The following is a 23096-nucleotide window of genomic DNA, read 5'->3' on the forward strand; positions in this document are numbered from 1 at the left end:
CAAGCAAACCGAAACCAAACAAGAAACAAAACACAACTAAAACATAACTCAAATAAAAAGAACAAAACTAACCCAGGTTAAACCAAGAAATAAAAAATAAAATGAAAAGAAATATATATTCTGCTGAAAATCTGTAATTGGTGTGAATCAGGGAGAGTGGGGAAGGCTGTTTTACTTTTTAATATAATATAATATAATATATGTTTGCCCATCTTGCCTAACTGACACATCTTACCCCATGCTCTAAAATCTTGTGTCAGAAAATGGTCTTCCAGAAATGTTGAACCAAACCTTTTGGACTTCCATCCTAGGAGACAAACTCTTGAGCAAATATTCTTGTGCCCACATGCAAACACACCCAACTGGCTGCCGTGTTTACAAGACGTGGCTGGCTGTCATGCTAAGTTAGCAATACAGTACACATGCAGAATGACAGGGCTGGATGGGCAACGACACTCAAACAACAGAGGTCTAGTAAACAAATTAAATCACACACAAGATCAGTGCCCACACAACCTGCACCTGGCAGCCCTCCTGCTGCGACTGTGCCAGCGGTCTCAAACCAAAGGCCTTTCAAACACTCATTCTCCATCACCAAAATGAACACAGACAAACAGATAACAATAAAAGTGTAAAAAGTGTACATTGTTTAATTGTTTAATTTAACCCTCTGGAGTCTAAGGGTATTTTTGGGGCCTGGAGAAGTTTTGTCATGCCTTGACATTTGTGCTTTTTTCAGTTTCTTATAAATATCTAAATGGGTAAAGACTAATCTCACTGTAATCAGCACAAACTGGGCTATAATAATATGTGAAATGCATGTATGTACATGATTGTGTTTTTTAGAAAAAAAAATATTATGCGTGGTTAGTGAAAAACTAAAAATGTTAAAACGCTTGAATAAGGCAAAAAAACACATAAAGAACAATGGTTCCCGGGATTTTTGAGAACTGGAGCTTGTAGCCTAGAACTTTTCTTTCTAAATGATGTGAAAAACATCTTGTTTACTCACTCACAGAAAACAATATATTGATTTAAATTTTCTAAGACACTTTTTGTTGGTAAAAGTCATATGCGAGTAGGCGTCAACTACCATGAATATCATTGTGATTTACACCTGAGAAGACAAAGGGCCGCATAATGAGCTGCATAATGAGCCTTTCAGTCAGCTGTGCCACTGTGAGTGAGGAGTTACAAGAAAGAATGTGAGAACAAAATAAATGTATATAATTTTATGTTTGTAGTTTATTAAGAATATATTTAATTATCCCACAACATAATTTAATATCCACTTGGGGGAGCAGTTAAACAGTTTATTAGGAACAATCAAAGCTGACTTTCAAACTAATTTTTTGGCATCATTACTCCAGTCACACAATCCTTCAGAAATCCTTTTAACAATCTTATTTTCTACAAAAAAAAAAAAAAACGTTTGTTGTTATTATTATCATCATTATTATTAATGTTGAAAAGAGCTGAGAATATTTTTCTGGGTTTTTAGGGGGAATAAATGGAAAGAAAAGCATTGTTTTTACATTTGTTACAGTTATCTATTTGTTACATTTATATTATTTACATCAAGCTTTCGAAGGGTATAGTGTTGTATATTGTTATTGAAACTTCATAATGTTTCACTTGATTATAAATTTAGTCAGGAATTATAGTTTGGAAAAAGTCTAACTAGTAAAACGTTTACACGTTATGTGAAAACTAGTACAAGTATATAAATAAATAAAAAGAGACTTACTCATGTTTATGATCTCTGCTGAATAAAGTGCTTCATTCTTTTTTTCTGAGGAAACCCATTTCTCAAATCCTCAACCACATCACATCTTTTTGGGGTGATTTATGTGTTATTGAATGAAGGGAGACATGAAAAACAGACATCGCGTTGTTTTCATATGGATTACTTTATCACAGAATATCTGTTTTCGGCGGCACTTGTTTAGTTTAAAAATAGACATGTCAAGCTTTCTATAGATATCTCTCTCATGTATTTTCATTGAGTATTCACGGAGTTACAGTTCATTTAAATGACGTGTTTGTAAAAGAAGATCAGCGCAGACAAAGGCTGCAGACAGCGCACCTTGTTTGTTATCTTTATTTTATAAGTGCACAAAGTTTTGTTGTTATTATGTCTGTATCCAAAAAAAGTAGACCCTTTACAGATTCGATTGATGTATTGCTCTTATCTGTACGATTAAAACTGAAAGTGTAATTTAAGTTCTTTTCGTGGTTATCAGGAGAAAATGACTCAAAACGCGTATCCGCGTTAATCGACTTGATAGGGTTAATGGTGCTATTTGTGCGTAGTAACCACAGGTAAAAACTTTGGGTTTCTATAAAACAAAGAAATCTTTCAGAAAATACAGATGTTTTAGTTACGCATTAGAGTTGAAATTATGAGATGGCATAAAAAATTGTGAACAAATATTTTTGTTGTCGAATAGTTATTTGATCTAATGCAAGGGCCTGCAATGTAGGGGGCCTAATGTTGTTTTACCAGTGCAGCGCTGTAGCACAAGACTGTAATTCAACCCTCACAGCTACAATCCAACAGAAGAAGTCCAAACGAAGCAGAACCAGTAGAGTGATACACTAACCGCAAAGATCGCTTTACTGTTAATGAAAATTCAGATGCTGCTGAGAGCGGTGTTTAGGTAAATATATGCATATGTGTTGCGCACTTTCCTCTCATTGACAAAATAAACAACCGTAAAACAAACATGACAGTGGTGAGAAAACAGCAGATAAGAAAACATCTGATCATAGTAACTCAATATTTTTTCAAATTGCTAAAACTTATAAATTGATCAAAACCCAATGATTCATTGTTGAAATAATTGATGATTAGACAAATTAATCACTCTAATAATTATTAATCGATTAACAAAATAATTGTTTGTAGCAGCCCTAAATATATTTAACTTTATTGTTTATTCTTTGCAAGTACCGCCCATTTAGGGAGCGAGAGACAATGTAACTTACATGTAAAGCCACCAACCACAGTGAGACTAAGACAATAGACTGATTGTCTAAACCATTATTTAATTGTTTTTAGTTAGCTCTAGGGTTTCAAGGCTGCTATTTTTTTTTACCGATTAGTAATAAGTCATTGCTTACCTTACTGTATGTAAATAACTAAATGCCAGTTAGTGACAGAACTAGATCAAAGACATCTAGTAGTTATTGAAACCCTTGAACTGTTCTATAAACAAGATGTTTTTTTTCTATTAAGTGACTTTTCAGACAGAACAATGCAAGCTATTTTGCTTATTATTACTCTCGCGAATAAAAATAGCTTTGTTTCAATGCTTTGAAATACTGTTTGATTTCTATGTTTGCAAAAACAGGTATGTGGAGGAGTAGCCTACATTTGAGCAGTGAAACCTTACAGTGCTGCTGTACGAAATGTCAGAAATCTGGAAATCCAGCTTGTCTAATAAAATTACAGGACGAAAAGTATACAAGAAGTATAAATCACATTAAAAGGATAGTTCACCCAAGAATGAAAATTTCCAGTTAATTGACTGCCCCTACGAACCATCCAAGAAGATGTACAAGCAAATAAATAAATACATACATTATGGGGGACTATATTTATTTATGTATAAAAATATATTGCACCATTTAAGAATTGGAATTGGGTTGTAAATCATCCCAGTAAGACAGGAGGTGTCTCTCAGACAGCGCAAGTCTGTAAACAGGAGAGGCTATTTGTGGCGTCTGTGGCCCCCAACAGACAGACACTGACTCACTGGCCCATCTCTAAGACTCCACTTCTATCCTGCCTCTCCCAAGCAGGGCTGACAGATGAGCGTGGAGGAGGCTCTTGGAACTGCTACCATCACTACACACACAGCTCACGATTCCCTCACATGCTTCAAAATCATGCCCGGATCCACTCAAACTACACTTGGCATGCTGGATAATTAGGGCTGGTCGCAGAGCAGGATGAAAACTAAAGAGAAAGTGTAGTGTTTTTCAATAAATTATGAAAAAGTAAGACAAACTAAACACTATACTGTCTAAGCTGTAGTATTTGCCCTAAATAGTGACAATAGTTAACTTGGGTTTCTAGCAATTGATAATCATTTTTGATAATTAAGCACACAGGAGTTGAAAAGAAGACTAAAAAAGCAGAGACATTTTTTTTTTTTTTTTTTACTGGAACTGGCCATTCACTATGTCCTTTTAACACATTATACAATTATACAATGATAGATCTATAGTTAGTAGTAGGGATGTCCCGATCAGGTTTTTTTGTCCTCGAGTCCGAGTCATTTGATTTTGAGTATCTGCCGATACCGAGTCCCGATCCGATACTTCTATAATACATAAAAAAAGAATAAAGAAGAGCGAAAAAACAGATCCAGGATGTTCAATAAATTACATTTTGAAATATATTAAAATATAAAACAGCTATTTTAAATAGGCTAGTAAAAATATTTCAAAATCTTACTGTTTTGCTGTACTTTGGATCAAATAAATGCAGGCTTGGTGAATAGAAGGGACTTTAAAAAAAAAAAAAAAAAAACCTTAACAAGCTTACTGTTCAAAAACTTCTGACTGGTAGTATAGGCAACTTTATTTTTTTTCTAATTTCTAGCTTTTAATTGGCTTAGAAATCTATAAATGCTGGACAATAACAAATAATAATGATTTGTTTATATACTACAAACACTGTTTATCACATAATAATGCAGAATAGTTTCTATACTGTAATAAATACTATGTCAATCAGCACTGCATTGTTCATACTTTATTTATCACCTGCAGGAGATGACTTGAAGAACAATTTATTGTCGTGATCGTATATTAACGTCTTCGTGTTTGCATAAGTTTCTGTTTTCCTGTGCGCACCACAGCAGAGCTGGACGCTTTTGTCCATATTAGGAGTTTCCTGATATCAGCGCGAGAGCGTGCTCCGGCTTCGAGTATGAATGAAACACACACTGCATGAGAGTTTAGCGCTCTGTGATGTTCATCTCGCTGTATCCTGGGTCCGAATGAAATATCAGGTCATGCGCAAACTATCATGTCTCTTTGAGTTTGAATCTATATTTATTCACACCAGCTCTTGAAAACAAAGTGATGTCATGCCGCACGCGTCGCTGTTTCTGTGTGGAGTCAAAAGGGTCTAACTCTGTGCCACCGCATAACAATAGATGTGTTAAAAATTAATGAGAATATATATATATATATATATATATATATATATCCGAGTCCTGATCGGGAGGTAACGTCCGATTCCGATCGAGTCTGAAACCACGCGATCGGGCCTGATTTCCGATCACGTGATCGGATCTGGACATCCCTAGTTAGTAGTAGTAGTTTTGCAACTGAGAAACAACCGATGTAATGCATTGATCATTGGAGATAATGGAATATAACCAGAAATAGGTGGTCTAAATATGATTTGGTGCCATTAACAATGATAACTGGTTGGCGAATCACTGTCAAATCCAATAATTAGTACTTTGTCAAAAGCACTCATTGAAAAAGCACCATCTCATCATCTTGTAAACACAGCTTCGTTTTCAGGCAGACTGGTACACATCAGACTGAAACAGATTATTTTAGAAGCCCTTGCATTCTTGTGAGCAATATGTTTGAGACGGTCAGTGAACAGACTGTAGGCGTCTAAGGCTGAGACTAGTATGAAACATGTCAGAACATGTGCACTACCCGCTAGGACACGTCTCCGACCCACATATTCTTTATTCAAGGGTTTTCATTTTCACTTTTTTAAAATAATATAGCCTACTCAATTCAGTGTATAGAACCAATGAACTGTGACACTGATCTGAATGTATACTAAAAGAACCTAGTGATTCTTGAGATGCTACATACATCCACACAAAACAGACATTCATATAACTATAAAATGGTACATGAACTCTGCTCTGACAGCAGCACTGTGCTTTATTATGCTCAGGAATGAGAACGCAGACAACAAAAGAGCCAATTTAGAAGCAATGTCTCAAATCGTTCTCCTTCGGTTTGGTCCTCTGCATGAAGTCGAGTTTGTACATTTGTAGAGTATGGCACAAAAAGCCTGCATCAGTTTTCTTTTTGTGTTAATGAATTGTCTGGCTGCAGTTAGTTTTTTCTCACAAAACCATCTTAGATTGCAGATTGAGCTGCATTCACGCAGCATCTCGACAATAAGGCAACATCCCATCTAATTGCCAGAGATCAAAAGAGACGTGCGGAAGAAGTTATATTTCCCAAATCTGTAGATGCCTACTGATGCTTAGTCCTGGTTGACTTGAGGTGAAAAAAAAAAAATATATATATATATATATATATTCTCTGCAGTTCTTTAGACCACTGGAAAAAGACTTCATGAACATGTGCAAATCTAGACAATTACCACAGGATTATGTGGAAAACAATCAAGGGTGGTTGAATCATCACAAAACACCTTGTAGAGCATCTATCAACCACTGAGGGCTGCTTTCATTGAATAACCTGTCAGAAGCCATGCATGTGTGTCATATTTTAACACCTCTTATCTTTAAAAAATATTAACAAACTGTCAAAGGGCGATAAATGGTATCAGAACACTCTTGGGAAGATCAACACTCTGTATCTGGGGTCATCTAAAACTTTATGGTGCTCAGCAGTTTGAAAGTGCTTTCTAAGGTGTTTCTGAAAGCAGATGGATATGCCATACTGAAGAGAGCGCAGAAAAGACGTCAGCAGGGAGGACATAAGAAGTTTGATGCTTCGCTGGTTCTTGGGTCAAAGTTATCAAAAGGTGCAAAGCAACTTCCGGCTCAAATTGATGGTTGTCTGGAAACATATGCAGGAGAGAGTAGGCTATTAACCTTGGGGTCCCTCTAGCTATCTTCCTTCATGTTTCCTTCACTTCCAGAGTATTGTTTTTGAAAAATGAGCAAGCTTAGAGCCAGGAAACCAATTTTCCAGAACAATGCTACATCAGGGGACTTTTGACAGTGAGCAACTTAGACTGAGTCTTTGCTAAACACTGCATGAAATATTTCGCCTGAGGAAGAGTGACAAGAAACCTGTCGAAAATGAGGGCCTCGACAATCAGTCATAGATATGAAACTGGTGAAGATGATGAGAAGTAATAGATTTTGTATTAGAAGGAGAAGTGTGTGCGTGTAGGACTACTTGAAGACCTTTGACAGTGCCCCACAGCAGTGGTTTCAGAGGATAATGCACCCTGACAGTAGTCAAAGCCTGTGCAACTATAACCAAAGGGCAGATACGCTAAGACACATTCAAGAAAATGTGTGCTATAAGCAAGATAAAGATGTTTATTCATAGATTCTCTACAGGTACAGAAAAAAAAAAAAAAAAAAAACTTCAAGGACACGGACACACATACTATCTTTAATTCATGAGGATGAGTAATGTCAAGGTTTATAGTGTGCACTCAACCATAATGAATACACAATGAACCAGATTATTCAAACTTAGCCATTTATGTTCGTTATGAGACATGCAAGAACCATTTTTGGTGTCACTGACATAAAACCTGGTGCAACAAAGATTTTCAACTATTTTTGACTTCTGAACACCCAGGATACAGAACAAGTATATATAGCCAAGTCATATGGTGTCATTGTGGTGATTTTATTTCTATTTTTCCTCTGCTTTACAGAACAGTGGTAGATGTGTGCAGAAGCAATAGATGGCAAAATTAAATGCAATTCCATTTGGTACTACTAGTGAAACCAAAATTAGACACTTTACCTTTAAATGATTAGCTAATCAAAACCAGCTTTCAGAAATGAAAATAATAATAATAATAATAAAAATAATAAATTATAATATTATACACTATTCAGATTAATATGAATTTTAATCCAAACAATTAAAGTTTATTCAGATCCCCATTAACACAGGTCGATGACATATTAAAGCTAAAGAGAGTAAACAAAATGTGCCTAAGAGTTATCAGTAAAGGCAAATGCATAATTGGACAAACACGAGGAATGGGAAAAAACTGCACCATCAAGGGAGGCTCTGGAAAACACTTCCCTTTCATAATCTCTGAATTCAACCAATCAGTACTCAGAAGAACCCTCCCCCCTCCAGAGTGCCCCTCCTCTGAAACTCCATGCCTGTCTGTTTATAGAGCACAGAGAGAAGAGAGACAGAGACAGAGACGGAGAGGGATTGTAGTACACACTCAATCTCAGTGAGAGAGCGACAGAGAGGAAAAGGAGGAAGACCCGTACAATTCAGAGAGCAAATCGGAGGAAAGGACAAAAAATAATCTGGAAGCGATACCAAAAAGCATGATCTTTATTTGTGCTTTAATATTTTCACCAGTTTCTCCAGATGCCACGTGGACACTGGAAGCTTAAAAGTCACCGAGAGTTGGTAGCCCTATATGGCATTTGAACAAAATGAGCGGACAAACTATGTGTCTAAAATTTTAAGAATACTTTCTCCGGGTTCTGGAGCAACACTGACAAACAACTGTGTCTGTATCTTCGGGATAAATCGAACATTAGATTGCTTGTATTGTGGACTGTTATTGTGGTTAGTGTGGTCTATGTGACATGCTATGCGCCTGCTGCTCAGCTGAGGACAAGATTACACTAACTGAACTGGACAGGATGCTGACTTTCTCAAAAACATCCTCAAGCCTGCGGCAGTGAGCTAACTCTTGAATTAAGATCTCTTCTGTTCTATCCCTGAGGTCAGTAATGCAAAACAATACCAACTGTAGAAAGGATGGTGCACAGAAGGATTGGGCTCAGCCTTGAGGATGGAACAAAAACAATTGCTTTCCCTTTGATGAATCGAATGACCACCCCTCCAATTCTCTCTACCTGAGAATGTACTAAAATCTGAGGCAGCACACTTAACATTCAAATAACAGCCAAACAAGAGTTATGAGATGGGATATTTGGAGTAACTACTGGCAACCTTAAGGTAAAGATGATATGATCATCTTCAACTTCTAAGATTATAATTTTGTAAGTTGATTAAATAATAATAGTCCTTGCATTGATGCACTCTCACACTTTGGGCTGACAGAACAGTGCCAAGTGAGCCAAGAATTATTGAGCAAGCTATCCACTGTATTCAATAACTGATGTCTTTTTGTTCTCCTCGTCTTGTGATCTCATCTGTCCGATTTTTAAGGATAGGAACACCTAACCAAGACGTACTGACGACACAATGCTGTGCACTCAGGGTGGGGCCGCACCCCTAATGCTGAGCTCTTTTCTGCTGCAGCTAGTCAGAGCCAATCTCCCTTCTGGCTGCCTGATTGCATCCGATATCCTGAGCTGCACCAACCTCGGCCTCAACCAAGTCCCGGGAGAGTTGCCTGGAATGGTGGCAACACTGGACTTCAACCACAACCGCATAGAGCGTCTTGAGCTGGGTAGCTTCGCTGGTCTGCCCAATCTTGACACCATACGGTTAGCCCACAATCAGCTGAGCAGACTCACTCCTGGAACCTTCCGGAATACAAGTAACATACGCCATCTGGACCTTTCCTCCAATCAACTGAACATTATAGAGGAGCACTACTTTCTAGAGTTAGTAGGAATCAAGGAGTTACTCCTTTACAACAACCAGATAGTGAGGGTAGAAAGCAAAGCCCTGATTGGTTTGAGTAACCTACACAAGGCCTACCTGAGCCATAACAGACTGACAGATTTCCCCTTCTTTTCTATTCAAGAACATCCCAATCTCACTACCCTGGATCTAAGTTCGAACCGTATGCCCAACCTTCCTGTCAAAGACATCGCAGCTCTAAAGGAAAAGGTACAGAAAGGGTTGTTCCTGCACAACAATAGCCTAATTTGCGAGTGCTCCATGTACAGCCTGTTTAAACAATGGGAGTACAGAGGCTTTACCTCAATAACAGATTTTCGGGAAGAGCATACGTGTTTGCTTCATGGCGAGCAACGTGCTATGGTTCGTTTTCTCAAGCATGTACGATACTTTGAGAACTGCATCATAAAACTTCCAACTAAGAGAGTTAGCATGGAAGCAGACGCTGGGGAATCAGTGATGCTGGACTGTATAACATCTTTAAAGGGAAAGCATCTCAACTATTCGTGGATATCCCCAAGTAGGGAATACATTGCTCCTCCTGGTAATAGCAATACACTGAGAATGTATTCAAATGGTTCTTTGGAAATCTTGGTGGCAAAAGAGAACGACTCTGGGGTGTACTTGTGCATGGTCCATAACCATCAGGAGTCACGCAATGATTCTCTTGAAGTTAATGTAACCGTGCAGCTACGCAGTCCAGAGGAGCCCTTTAACACTGGCTTTACAACCCTGCTGGGCTGCGTTGTCAGCCTCGTTTTGGTCCTTATGTACCTCTATTTGACACCCTGTCGCTGCTGGTGTCTACCAGCAATACCAAGACCTGTGAACGAATGCAGTGCCCAGTCGTCTATTCTGACACCAACGCCACCTGCTACTACGGAGGGTCCCGGCCGCAAGGTCAGTAACAACAAGCATGTTGTCTTTCTGGAACCCATCAAGGAGGCACAGAATGGGAGGCCGCGGGCAGCACTGGCCCTTGAGCATCCCAAGCTGGCAGTAACACGGAGCGATGCTGACTCTGTCACTTCCATCTTTTCAGATACCACTATTGTGCCATAGCGGATGCTTACTGACATCCCAACGACCTGCTAAAATGAGCACAAGGGTCCTTCAACGTGCCAGTCTGCAACTGCACAGCTACTCAGGACAGATCAGGGAGAGGGCTTTGCAAGCCTATGTCAGTGAGCAGAACAGAGCAGGAAAGCATATACAATCAGAGAGAAGAAAGATATAAAAACAAAAAGACAAAAAGCTGGAGCCAAGTGCTCCCAAGAATTACCTTTAAGGCTTGACTGAGCCACGGCGTTACGAGAGGAAGGAATTGGTTTGAAACTACTAAAGCTGAAAAGGCTAAAAAGCTTTCCCTTTACCACTGCTTGAGCCTTGATAGATTTATAGCTATGAATGCCTTGTCTAGAGCCTATAACCCAATGAATACTGCATAAACCCTACTCTACTCTAGAAATAGCATGAATGATATGGAGGAAAATGACAAGTGCATAATGGATTTCTAGTTTTTTACAGATATAACTAGAATGTAGATTTTTTTTTAGATGTCCTTTGTATCCCTGAGTTTCATTTGGTGATTGGTTAGTAGCAGTAATTAATTGCCTACTTTTTAAATGTAAGGGTTTTGGCCAGAGAAACTGAATCTATAAAAGTAGAGATTGCTTATTTAAAGAAATTCACATGCAATTGTGCAAAGTGGTGCTCCTAACCCATATGAATTTGGATATCACGCTGAGGTCACACCTCATCCTTAGTACGAATATAACTTGAAATTGATGAATTTTAATGAAATGGAATCTGTGAAAAAGTACTTTTTGCCCCTCCCTAAGCATCCCATGTTTCCCCTTGCTACCCACCCCTCACCTTCCACAAATCCTTACTTTGTCAGCTTCTTAATAAATCCTTTTGCTTCGACCCTAAAGGTAAATGTCTGCCTTCTTACTTTTAATTGAAGTCTTTATAGCAAAGATGAACATTAAAACTATAGAATGTGTGTCCTAAAGTTCCTGCTTTTCTATTCAAGAGTAAATCTAAACTGTGTGCAACTGTACAAAATAGCATATTATCAAAAGCAGCTGTCAACTAGAGCATTACAGAAGCTGTGTGATATGTGGGAACAAACCTAAATGTTCATGAATATCATTTTTTGCTTTTGACAACGGCATTCAAAAATGCTCATATTTTTTTGACAACAGCACACATGAATTTTACTGACCAGTGAAGTTGCAACACAAACCATTAATACTCTTTTTTTTATCTCTGGAACATAGGGCCCAGTGAAGGGATAGATTCTGATTAATCACGTTTGTGTGATGATCTGGATATTTGCTGTGACCCACAGATTAAAACATATGGGGTAAAGGAAGAATTTTACCACAGTACATTACCCTTGAGCCGAAGCCAATCTTCCTCAGAATAACTGCATACTAATAAGTGTGTTCCATCCAAATTGTACTTCTGTCACTAAAACCACCATTATCATAATCATCATCATCATCATCATCAACAACACACTGTTTTGTGCCACAATTCTAACCATATCTGCATGGACATACATTTTGACATCCACGGCATGCATAGTTTTTAACTAGGCTCTGGAGTAGAAGAGAGTGGGGTAAGATGTGGCACTTATATTCAAAGGGATAGTTCACTAGAAGATTATCATTCCTCATTTTATTCCAAAATGGTATGACTTTCTTTATTATGTGGAACATTAATGAAGATATTTGGAGAAATGTCTTAGCGTGTATTTTATTTTTTTCATACAATGGAAGTCACGGTAACAGTTTGTTAACCATATCCCCTTTCAAACTGCATGTTGGTCCCGGAAAATTGCCAGAACATTGCCGGATCACCTTCTGTGTGAACACAAACACGTCCTGGGATTGATCCCGGCTTGGGGACCTAGTAACATTGACAGGTTCAGTCCCGGAACGAGCGCTGTGTGAACAAAAGCCAGAACTGATGGCGTAAAAGCTGTGTCGTAGTGATGACACACATTATCGCGCAACTCTTTTAATGGGTGTTTTGAAGGCAGATCAATGTTCGCAACGGAAAAAAATATGTGCAAACTGTAATAAAGCAGAGATCAGTTAGTTCCTCACTTTCCACGCTGAAGCGAAAGATCGTTCGCCAGTTTAAGTGAAAGTTAACGTGCCTAGCGCTTTCGACTCATACATTACACGTCACGCCCTGATGTCACGTGTCTTTAGGTGTGTGTGAATGCACGCACATATTCCGTGTAATCAATGGCAGTGTGAAAGGGGCAAATTCTAGCGACCCGGGAACAATTGCCCGGACACATTACCCGTGTATTTTCCGGAATCGCAGTATGAAAGGGGTTCAATATTCTTCAAAATATATATTTTTTAAGGTTTAGCAGAAAAAGTCAGTCACATGGGTTTGGAACAAACTGGGGGATGGTAAATACTAGTGCTGCACGATTAATCGCATCGCAATCGCAATCGCGATGTCAGCCCTTTGCGATTATATGACGGCAAAATGTTGCGATAAAATAAATAAGTGTGTGTGAAGACAAACTTTCTGAGAACAGTTTGCCGATTTTCCTTGCCGAAATCTGATCTGACAGTCTCAGTAAAGGCGTGTTGCGTCTCGTGCCGTGTCGCGTGCGTGGTCACTTGTGTGTGTGTGTGTGTGTGTGTGTGTGTGTGTGTGCGCGCGCACTGCGCAGCGCGAAAATACCAGAGAGAAGATGGATGCCGAGGAGATCAGCACTGATCTGGTACCTAAAAATTACTCTACCTCTGTTATATGGCGGTATTTTGGATTTCGGATTACTGACACTGAGCAGAGAGAGGTACTGTGCAAGATTTGCAAAATCAAAGTTGCTACATCACGAGGCAATACGACAAATTTATTTCAGCACCTGAAACATCACAGAGAAAAATATGAGGAATGCATGACGGTGAAAGAGACAACCGAAGGAAACAAGGCACAAGCTGTTCCCCGAACAAAACAAAACAAAATTACAGATGTGTTTGCAAGCATCACGCCATATGATAAGTCTTCGGCTAGACATAAAGAAATCACTGACTCCATAACGCACTGTTTGGCAAAAGACATGATGCCCATACATGCCGTTAATAAAGTGGGGTTTCAGAAAATGATCCACACACTGGACAAGAGGTACCAACTGCCCTCTCGAAACTATTTCTCTCAAATAGCGATCCCTAAACTTTATAACTCGCGCCGTGACGAAGTTCAAAAGGAAATGGCTACAGTGACGTTCTTTTCAACCACTACGGACCTGTGGTCAAGCAGGACAAGTGAACCGTATATTAGCTTGACTGTACACTTTGTCGACGAGGAGTTTGAATTGAAAAGCCGCTGCCTGCAAACATCGTATTTCCCCGCCGACCACACAGGAGAAAACATAGCCTTGGGCTTGAGAGAGGCACTGGCTGCGTGGGACCTCTGCGAGGAGCGTCAGGTCGCCATAACAACAGACAACGGCACTAACATGGTCAAAGCAGTGGAGCTTAATCAGTGGACTAGAATCCAGTGTTTTGGTCATAGACTTCATTTGGCCATTGGTAAGTTAAATTGCTTTCATATTTCGTTATATTACACTAAAGCAAATATTTTAAACTACTGTACTTTTATAAGCAAATAACTTTGGGTTAGGGGCAGTTGTACCATTGATTTAATGAAATAAAATTACTTGAAATACAATGTAAAATTCTGTGTGTCACAAAAGATGGCCCATTTCATTTAGGGCTATTAATTAGCATTAAACATAACTCTGTAAAAGATGGATGATTGTAAAGAACAAATCTGCCATTGCCATTTTTGCCTACTACTCCAATATAATTAATTAGGCCTAGAGTTGTGACATGATTTAGTACAAATATTAACTGTGTGTGTGTGCTCTTGTTTTTGTGATATGAGGATACAAATTGTGTATAATAACATGCGTATTACACTGGTATTACAATTTAAGGTGTTCAAATAGCTTAAAAAACATAAAAAACTATGTTTTATTAAAAATGTAAAAATGCAGCATGTCTCCTGTGATGGGTAGGTTTAGGGAAAGGGGCAGTGTGTGTGTGTGTGTGTGTGTGTGTGTGTGTGTTTTATGCTATTCATATGAACTGGGCATGGAATCAGAACGTGAATATTAAACGTTTTTGCAATGTGTAGTGAGTAAATGTTTTTCATCTATCATTCACAGAAAATGCTCTGAAAAAGAATGCACAATGCATTAACAGAGCTACTGGGATATGCAGGAAGATTGTGGGCCACTTCTCCCATAGTTGGAAGAAAAGAGTGGCCTTGAGGGAAGCACAACGAGAGCTCAACCTCCCAGAGCATGCCATGGTGACAGACTGCGCAACACGATGGGGTTCCTCTCAGAAAATGATAGAAAGAGTCCTGGAGCAGCAAAGTGCATTGTCCAAGGTTCTCTCTGCAGACCGCAAAGTGCGACACCTACTCCCTTCTTGGCAGGACCTGGAGGTCTTGGAATCTGTAAACAAGGCACTCAGCCCTCTACAGGACTTCACGGATGCCTTATCGGGTGAAAGTTATGTGAGCATATCTTGTGTGAAACCTGCGCTGCATCTTCTGAACACCTCAGTGCTGGCTGAAGACGAAGCAGACACTGAGCTGACCAAGTCACTGAAATCCAACATTCTTAGCTACCTCAACAGCAAATATGAAGGCATTCAGGACTTGCTAAACTTCACCACTTTCCTAGACCCAAGGTTCAGAACACAACACATCTCCGAAGAAGAGACCCAGACCTTAAAGGAACGAGCCATATCCGAGTTGATCGTGAGTGAAACTACAGAGTTTACTGGTAAAAAATTATTCAATGTAACAAATTTCTAAAACATGTGCATTGTTTATTGTTTCAGGAAATTCACGGCCAGCAGTATGTAGCCCAAAGCCCTGCAGTGATGGAGAATAGCAAAGATGTGGAAAGTCCACCTGCTGCTAAAGCCAAGAAGAAAACTCTGGCCAGTTTCTTTAAGGAAACCACATGCACAGCACCAAGAGCACCACTGTCCACATTCGATTCCATGGCACAGTTAAGAGAAGCAGTGGCCTCTGAAATCAATGTTTACATTTACATGCCATGTGTAGACCATGGAGAAGATCCACTGAAATGGTGGAAGACACACAAAGTCAGCTTCCCTAGGCTATGCAAACTAGCACAGAAATATCTGGGCATACAAGCAACAAGCTCTGCATCAGAGAGAGCTTTTAGTGCTAGTGGCAATGTTGTGTCAAATCATCGCTCCTGTCTGAAACCAGAGAAAGTCGATATGCTTGTGTTTTTGTCAAAGAACCTCTAATGCGATAAGATTAGCCTAACTGTTTAGAAAGAGGATTTGGAAGTACCTGTTGGTCATTTAAGATTTAGTGGTTTGGGTTTTCAACCGTGTATACAGAGAGTATATGTTACATCCTGAGTAAATGTCCATCCATGTTTGTTTGGACAAAAATGTTAAAAAAATCTTATTTTTGTGAAAATGTGTATGTTTTTATTTGTCTTATTTATTTAGCTTTACTTTTGAGAAAATAAGTTTACATAAATGCAAATGTTCATTTTTTTATTTATTTTGAAAACATTTCTAGTTTTACAAATACACATTTTAGCATTATCACTAATCTGTGTGTGCATTTTCCTTTAAAACCCATCAAGTTGACTCATGATACAATTTATTATAATCGCAATCGCATATCGCAATATTGACCTCAATAATCGCAATATGACATTTTCCCCAAATCGTGCAGCCCTAGTAAATACTGAGTGAAGTAAATAAAGAAATGTAAAACAGAATAATTATCCATATAAACAATTTACAATCCTATATACTTAAGTATATAAGTCTATTTTGATGCAAAATATTCACATTTTAATATTCATCAATATGGCAATAAGGCACAAAATAAAAATGTATAAAGATGCAAAGCTTGAACATTTCATGGCTTATCTTTATCTAGACAACTTTACAAAGTTTTACATAATGGGGATTCAACATGTTTAATACATATTCTTAGGAATAAAACTCATATGCCTTTCTTAATCACCTGAATCTGAAAACCAATTTCTAAATAAATATTCACAGGACTAAAACTGTACAGAATCTGCCTCACTGGCACATCTTACCCCCACCTTCCCTAAAGCTTAATATTTCAAAGACTTGTAATGCCTTACGATATTCATATGCTCAGATATACCACATTCAACAAACGTCACCACCCGGAATGCATGTTCTGCTGGGTATGTGTCTTTCCATGCAGCTCTTGTTAAGGGACTTCACGCAGTAGGGTGCAGTTGCTGCCTCTGAGCTGTGTGTGGTCCACCTCATTAGTGTTTTATTTATCACACAGGATCAATAAATTCAAAGAACAATATGTCAAAACTGTGACAGCCCCCACAAAAAAAAAGCACAGGAAAACCTCACATGAGCCTGGGGCTAACTGAAACCCAAGGTTTGTGTGTAAGAGTGCTTTTTCGATATCAGTTTCATGTGCATGTGTAATTAGTCCATTATTAGGAAAATAAGATCAAATAAGACACAGGGTCTGACTAAAATCTTACATTGATGATGAATCAATGTTAAAAGTGATAATGATATGTCAAGCAACATAACAAGAGACACAGTGTACATACACAAACTAAAATACAATGTTCTTTCTGTGAAAATGCATTAACAAGGGTGTTTATAATGCACATATTCACAGTACGGACCTATCAACCACAAGCCAGGACATCATTCTATACTGCAGGTGAATGAATGCATAAAAGGAAATCCTATAATCATAACATCTGCTGAGCTGTAAAAAAAAATGGTCTAAAAATGTTCATACTCATGCACCATACTGAGCTTCAGATGCCTGAGTGGGAAGAACAATATGGGCTTTTGTTTGAGCCATGATATTTTCTCTTTACCATTGCTGCTATAAGACACAAAGCTTATTGGTCCACATTAGCAGCGCTCTCGTAACAGACTATATATTGTTACAAAACCACAATATAAGTAAAAACGCTTTATCATACCAAATCTAAATTTTGAGAAGTGAAAGAATTCAAATTTTTAAGATGAAACAATTAGGGCTATCAAAATTAAATAAATGCATGTAATTATAAAAATATGATAAATTGCATTAATTAGCTTAGATAAATAAAAAAATATTAAATATGAATTTTATGCATTATACATTTTATAAATGGTTTTTCCCTCCTAAAATTATGAGCATTTGGCTCATTGGTATTTTATAGCCTTCTTTCTGTTAGTCCCATTGCACTTAGCGTGAACAGTCCATCACAGCTTAGTCATTAACTGAAAATGGATATTTTCTTTTTAATTCACTTCTTTCAGACAATTTATTGCAGAAAGGCCTTCACCAGCGCTACACTGAAAATAAACACAATGCTTTAGTCTCCCATAACGCAAACCAATCAGCTCGATTTTCATTTCCTGGCTTCTCCGCAAGATTTCCACCATTAAAGCTCAGCAGGATAAATCCAACAGTTTTGCCCAACAGCCTGTGAACATGTAAATGAGGAACGCGTAATTGATTAACTTGACTCTATTCCATGAACTGGAAGCATAATAAAAAAAATGCATTTGAGATAATGAAATATATTATTTGTAACCTTAACAATTATGATGAATAGCAAGAAGAATGACAGATAAATCACCCTCCTTTACGGCATCCTTCATTTCCTGCAGTTCTGGCCCATCCATTTCAGCACAGCTCCACAACAGTCCTTCGATTACCATCAAACTAATTTAGAGCGCTTATCAATCAAGAATATTTACAGTTCTGATGAACCTTGCAAGCACACCAGACAAATAAAGAGCCGAGATTTGCCTCCTACAAATACTGTCTAGATAGATTTAGCTGTAATCTACATCTGAGATGAATCCATCACTTGTGTTATTCATCATTTGGTTGTTCTTTCATTCTGGAAACTGTGCAGGTGAAATGAAATATGTGATTAATTCTACTATAAGAAAAAAAGCAGTTTTGTTGAGGTGTGTTTTTTTTTTTATCACAGCATTAAAAAAACAGTACTAAACCATTAAAATACCAATTAAACCCCAATCATAAAATGTGCATCAAATATATAATACATGAAGCAGAGCCACCTCACATTCCTGTTTATTGTGCATCTTATTAGTGAATTTTTTGTTAAATGTCTAGGACAAATGTTAAAAGTGAAGCCATGCATGAAGCACAGCTCACGCAGAAGGCACCTTCAAATCAAACAGCTCTCTGTTGGTCAATGCAGCAAATCCTATGTTGCAACTTTGAAATCTGCATGGAGAAATCTTTTGCATTCATGAAATTCCCGTTTACTAGGACTATTGAAATGACTGCATTTGGCCTGTGTAAATTTGCAGTGGTAAACAGTGGATGCATCATAAATATCTCAAAATTGGTCCACCCAACATGTTATATGCTAAAATTTAAGCTGTTATTTCCTGAAAATTTTGCTTTGCTTCTTCATGGTCAAGAAAGAAAGAAAGCTTGACTTTGATATACATTCAGGAGTCACATTTATTAACATCCTAATTCCTTACATCACTGAGGGAAAGCTAACAGAGCCACACTTTAGAGTAACGGTCCGGCAGCCTTCATTAAAAATGTAGGACATCCCTCTGACTTCAGCATTTAAAAAAGCCCAACAATCTGAAACCTATTCATCACAAAGCTAAAAATAAAATCAGGGGATGGCAAATTGCACTACAACGTTTGTGACTAGGTCATGTTGGTAGTTTATAAAGCTCAGAAAGTGTATTCAAACAATATCAATATGACGGAAATACGGCATTGGCCTAGATTCATTTAAAGTGGAAATCAAACCACAATGGAGAAAGTGGAAAGTACTGGGTGTCAGGGACCACGTCAAAGTGGCACCAACCCTTGCAGGTCAGCCTTCTCAAATGCACATTACTATTGAAACACACACATACAATGAAATTAACCATTACAATTTTCAAGGAAAACTGCCCGAGAATTTGGTATCGGCCGTAAAAACTGTGTTGCAGAACAGCAAAACAGAGAAAGTCCAGCTTTTGTAGTATTTTTCTCATTCATTTTCTTCATAAGACTTTAAACTGGTTTAGCTATGGGTATCGACAGTGCTACCATTAAGGACTTCCCCTGTGAGATGTGTGTGCGAGCGTATCCTTTTCAACTCTCTAAACCTAACAGGATGTTTAGACATGAACTCCGAGCCTGGAGTCCCCTTAAGTTAATTAACAGGCATTGTTAATGAGCTGGCAGTTAGCCGCTCTGCTGGTATTTGATGAAGCCGTCCAGGGCAGGCTTACGATGACTTACCACTATTAGTGCTGTACAGAGCAGACAACCTATTAAACATCATGTTCAAAGACTTTCACCATATTAGTACCGATATATCACAATGGAAAACAAGTCCCATGAGAGACAAAATATTATAAATGCCTGATGAATGATGCTGCAAAGATTCATGGAGCAGTGCTGTAGCCAAACAGCACAACAGCCATTTGGAAAAACCTTCCTGATGCACTGCAGGCTGAGGATTCGGTTCACAACAACTTACTGCCACCAAGTTTCAAACAGAGAAACACATCAGAACCTGTGTGTGTTACAGTTCAGTTTCACAGGGAAAGGGTGAGAAAGAACGACTGCAGGATGAAAGTGGCACAATCAACACGTGAAATGCAAACGCTGCAACAACTAAATTACAAATGAGGCTTTTGAGTTAACAGGGTTGCAAAAGGGTGGACATTTTCCAGTACATTTCAGAAATATTCCAGAAATATTGGAAACTTTCCAATATTTTTTGGACACTCTCCCAAGTTTTTTTTGGTAATATTCCTGGTTTGCAACCCTAGTTCATAGATCTATGAAAATACCTTGACCAGGAAAAAAAAAAAAACACAAGCATGCAAAAAAACTCAAAGTACATTAAATAGCTGGATGAGAACTTTAATAACATTAAAACACATTTCACTCTGCAAATGCTTCGACTAGGGAGCGATTCTGCAATTCGAGAGCTCCATTTGGCAGCTTTCGTAATGGCTGCACTAAACCAGTATTTACTGATGGGGAGCGTCGACCACCTGTGGTGTGGAGTCTCACAGAACAACACTGCCACCTCAGCCTATTACAAAAACACTCGTTTCTTCTCTGCATAACTGTCTAATAACACCACACGGCATCAAGATTTCTTATTTTTAAGCAATACTGGGGGGAAAAAAAGCAAGAGCTAATATTCTACGCTTGCGCCCATGAGTCACACAGAGCTTGTGAGAAGGGGACACGTGTTCTTGCAGCTTTGACAGGCCTGCGAACTGCGAGTTGAGTGATTTGAGGTTCAGAATTGAACAGTGAGTGAAAACAAACGCGCCAAATATAGGTTTTGGATTCCAGGGGAATTCATTCACCCATTTTCTCTCTAGTAAAGGCCTTGCCTTCTGCTCTACCTCAACATTTCTTCATAAAATATCCATAACTAATGTTTCAAATCAATCTGTCACTTCTATTTCATGACTGCTTCATCATATTTGGTTTATCAAGGACATAAATGGCAATAATTGTACAACTGGCTAAGTCTTGCTCTTTGATGTTGAAAATTGGTATAGGCTGGAATGGTACACTCTTAAAAATAAAGATTCTTTATTGGCATTGATGGTTCCATGGATTACTTTTTAAATGTCCTTTACACTGAGAAAGAATGGTTCTTTTAAGTGCCAAAGTTTATTTGGGGGTTCCAAGCTTGTCCTTCTGCGGTATCACTGTGAAAACCCTTTATTTTTGCTTACATGGACGCTGGCCATCACACCTCAAGGGATAGTCATGTCATTTCAGACGAGTGAGAAAGGCTCTGTCGTTCCTGCCAGAGCCGGTCAGATGGGTGCAAATACACACATGCAGCATGACAGAGCGACAGGGATGAAATGTCCTTGGTAAGACAGATGCCAGTGTGATAAATGAGGCGAAGGAGATGAACTTTACAGGAATATGCAACAAAGGATTTCCGTTGGATCTGTGGAACACGGAAGAAGTTTCGTAGAAAGTCTGAGCTGCTCTTTTCCATTCAATAAAAGTGAATGTAGATGGATAATTAAGAACTTTTTGGACAAAAAACAACTATATAATAAAATGTAAACTGCTATTCATTAGACGGTTCTCTTTTGTGTTCAACAAAACTTGATGGACATGGCTTCTCCATGACGTTTTTGATTTTTAGGTGAACTATTGTTTTAGTAATCGATTGCACAAATCCCATCTTCAGGCTTTCTGTAGGACGTATCAAATGTCAGAGGTACAATATTGAGAAAATCCTGAATAGATTGCTTTTGCCTGAGACACACTCTCCATTCTGATTCTCTCTGCTATCTTTTCTTCTCTTAAGATGTGTCAATCCAGCCCAGCGGTCACACAGCAGCCTCTTGCCCCTGACATCTGGACCACTCATGCATCTCCACAATGATCTCACCGATAAGATGACAAACACATCTCGAGCCGTAACCTCCTTTTCACTGCAAGAAGCCATACAACTTCAGTCTTACAAGTCTCACAATAAGATTTCTTCTTACAAAACAGAAATTCACAGGATGTTTCCGAAAAACTCTGCCCACGCACTGTGTATCAGCGAGGGGAAAGAAAACAATGCGGATAATTCAATGAAAGACAGTGATGTTTACAGCTTCTGCTTGGAAAATTGCGTTTGTAAATGCCACATCTATCTTTCTTTATTTCCTGTGTAAAGCAATAATGAATGAGAGGATGTAGACTAAATGACAAAATATGAATCCCTCCCTCTTCCTGAAATGTTAAGATGGTATTCTGACTGAATGCAATCTGTAATGATGCATTTTGGGAATGACAGAACAGCATGGCACTGACTTGAGACTTAAAATAAATAAAATTCAATAAAGAAGAACAAACTCGCAGTTTGTCTTTTCTCAATATTTGCATGCACTAGTCATTAACGACTTTTGCATAGCTATGAAAGGCCAGACTTTGATATCTGAAAACAAACAACAACAAATGTTTTCTTAGTCTAACGCTCAGTCCTAATTAGGCCTGCACAGAAAACAAATATTGAAATAATGTGTCTTTCTGAGATATATATATATATATATATATATATATATATATATATATATATATATATATATATATATAATATATATAAAAATAATATATATATATATATAGAGAGAGAGAGAGAGAGAGAGATAGTGATCTCTTTCACTTGAGTTTTCAATAGGCCATATCAGTGCTAATATAGATAAATATTTAAATAAACTTTTTTTTTCACAAGTTGAGAAAGCAACATTGCTCATTTTAATTTTGATGAACTTGATGTACTAAAATTAAAAATATATATTTAAACATAAGGCATATAAAAAATAACTACTACAAATTACAAAAGCTTACAACAAAATGATTCAACTTTAACTAATATTAAAATTAAAACTTACAACACAATAAGTAATTTAATATTTAAATTAATTTAAGTAATTTAAATTATTAATAAAAGCTCAATGATACTAAAA

At 38.0% G+C, this 23096-nt stretch overlaps 2 protein-coding genes across 4 annotated transcripts in view; one reads left to right on the forward strand and one right to left on the reverse strand.

Moving 5' to 3' along the window:
• LOC132131106 (E3 ubiquitin-protein ligase RNF123-like) overlaps positions 1-23096 on the reverse strand; it is a 123409-nt gene that overhangs the window by 27765 nt on the left and 72548 nt on the right. The gene's annotated exons all lie outside the window — the stretch shown is intronic.
• Positions 8151-22451, forward strand: LOC132131105 (amphoterin-induced protein 3-like). Of its 3 annotated transcripts, XM_059543044.1 has the most exons (3): positions 8151-8919; positions 9133-10452; positions 21947-22451. In XM_059543044.1, exons 2-3 carry the CDS (start codon positions 9169-9171, stop codon positions 22022-22024), a joined length of 1362 nt encoding a protein of 453 aa, XP_059399027.1. In that variant the 5' UTR covers positions 8151-8919; positions 9133-9168; the 3' UTR covers positions 22025-22451. The 3 variants fall into 3 exon arrangements, with proteins under 3 accessions (XP_059399027.1, XP_059399025.1, XP_059399026.1); XM_059543042.1 differs by lacking the exon at positions 21947-22451 and having other exon boundaries at positions 9133-11462; XM_059543043.1 differs by lacking the exon at positions 21947-22451 and having other exon boundaries at positions 9138-11462.

This window comes from Carassius carassius, chromosome 48 (genome assembly GCF_963082965.1).
Source record: "Carassius carassius chromosome 48, fCarCar2.1, whole genome shotgun sequence".
NCBI lineage: Eukaryota > Metazoa > Chordata > Actinopteri > Cypriniformes > Cyprinidae > Carassius > Carassius carassius.

Coding starts and splice junctions, on each gene's coding strand:
- LOC132131105 (XM_059543042.1), top strand. CDS start 9,169: ATGCTGTGCACTCAGGGTGGGGCCGCACCCCTAATGCTGAGCTCTTTT.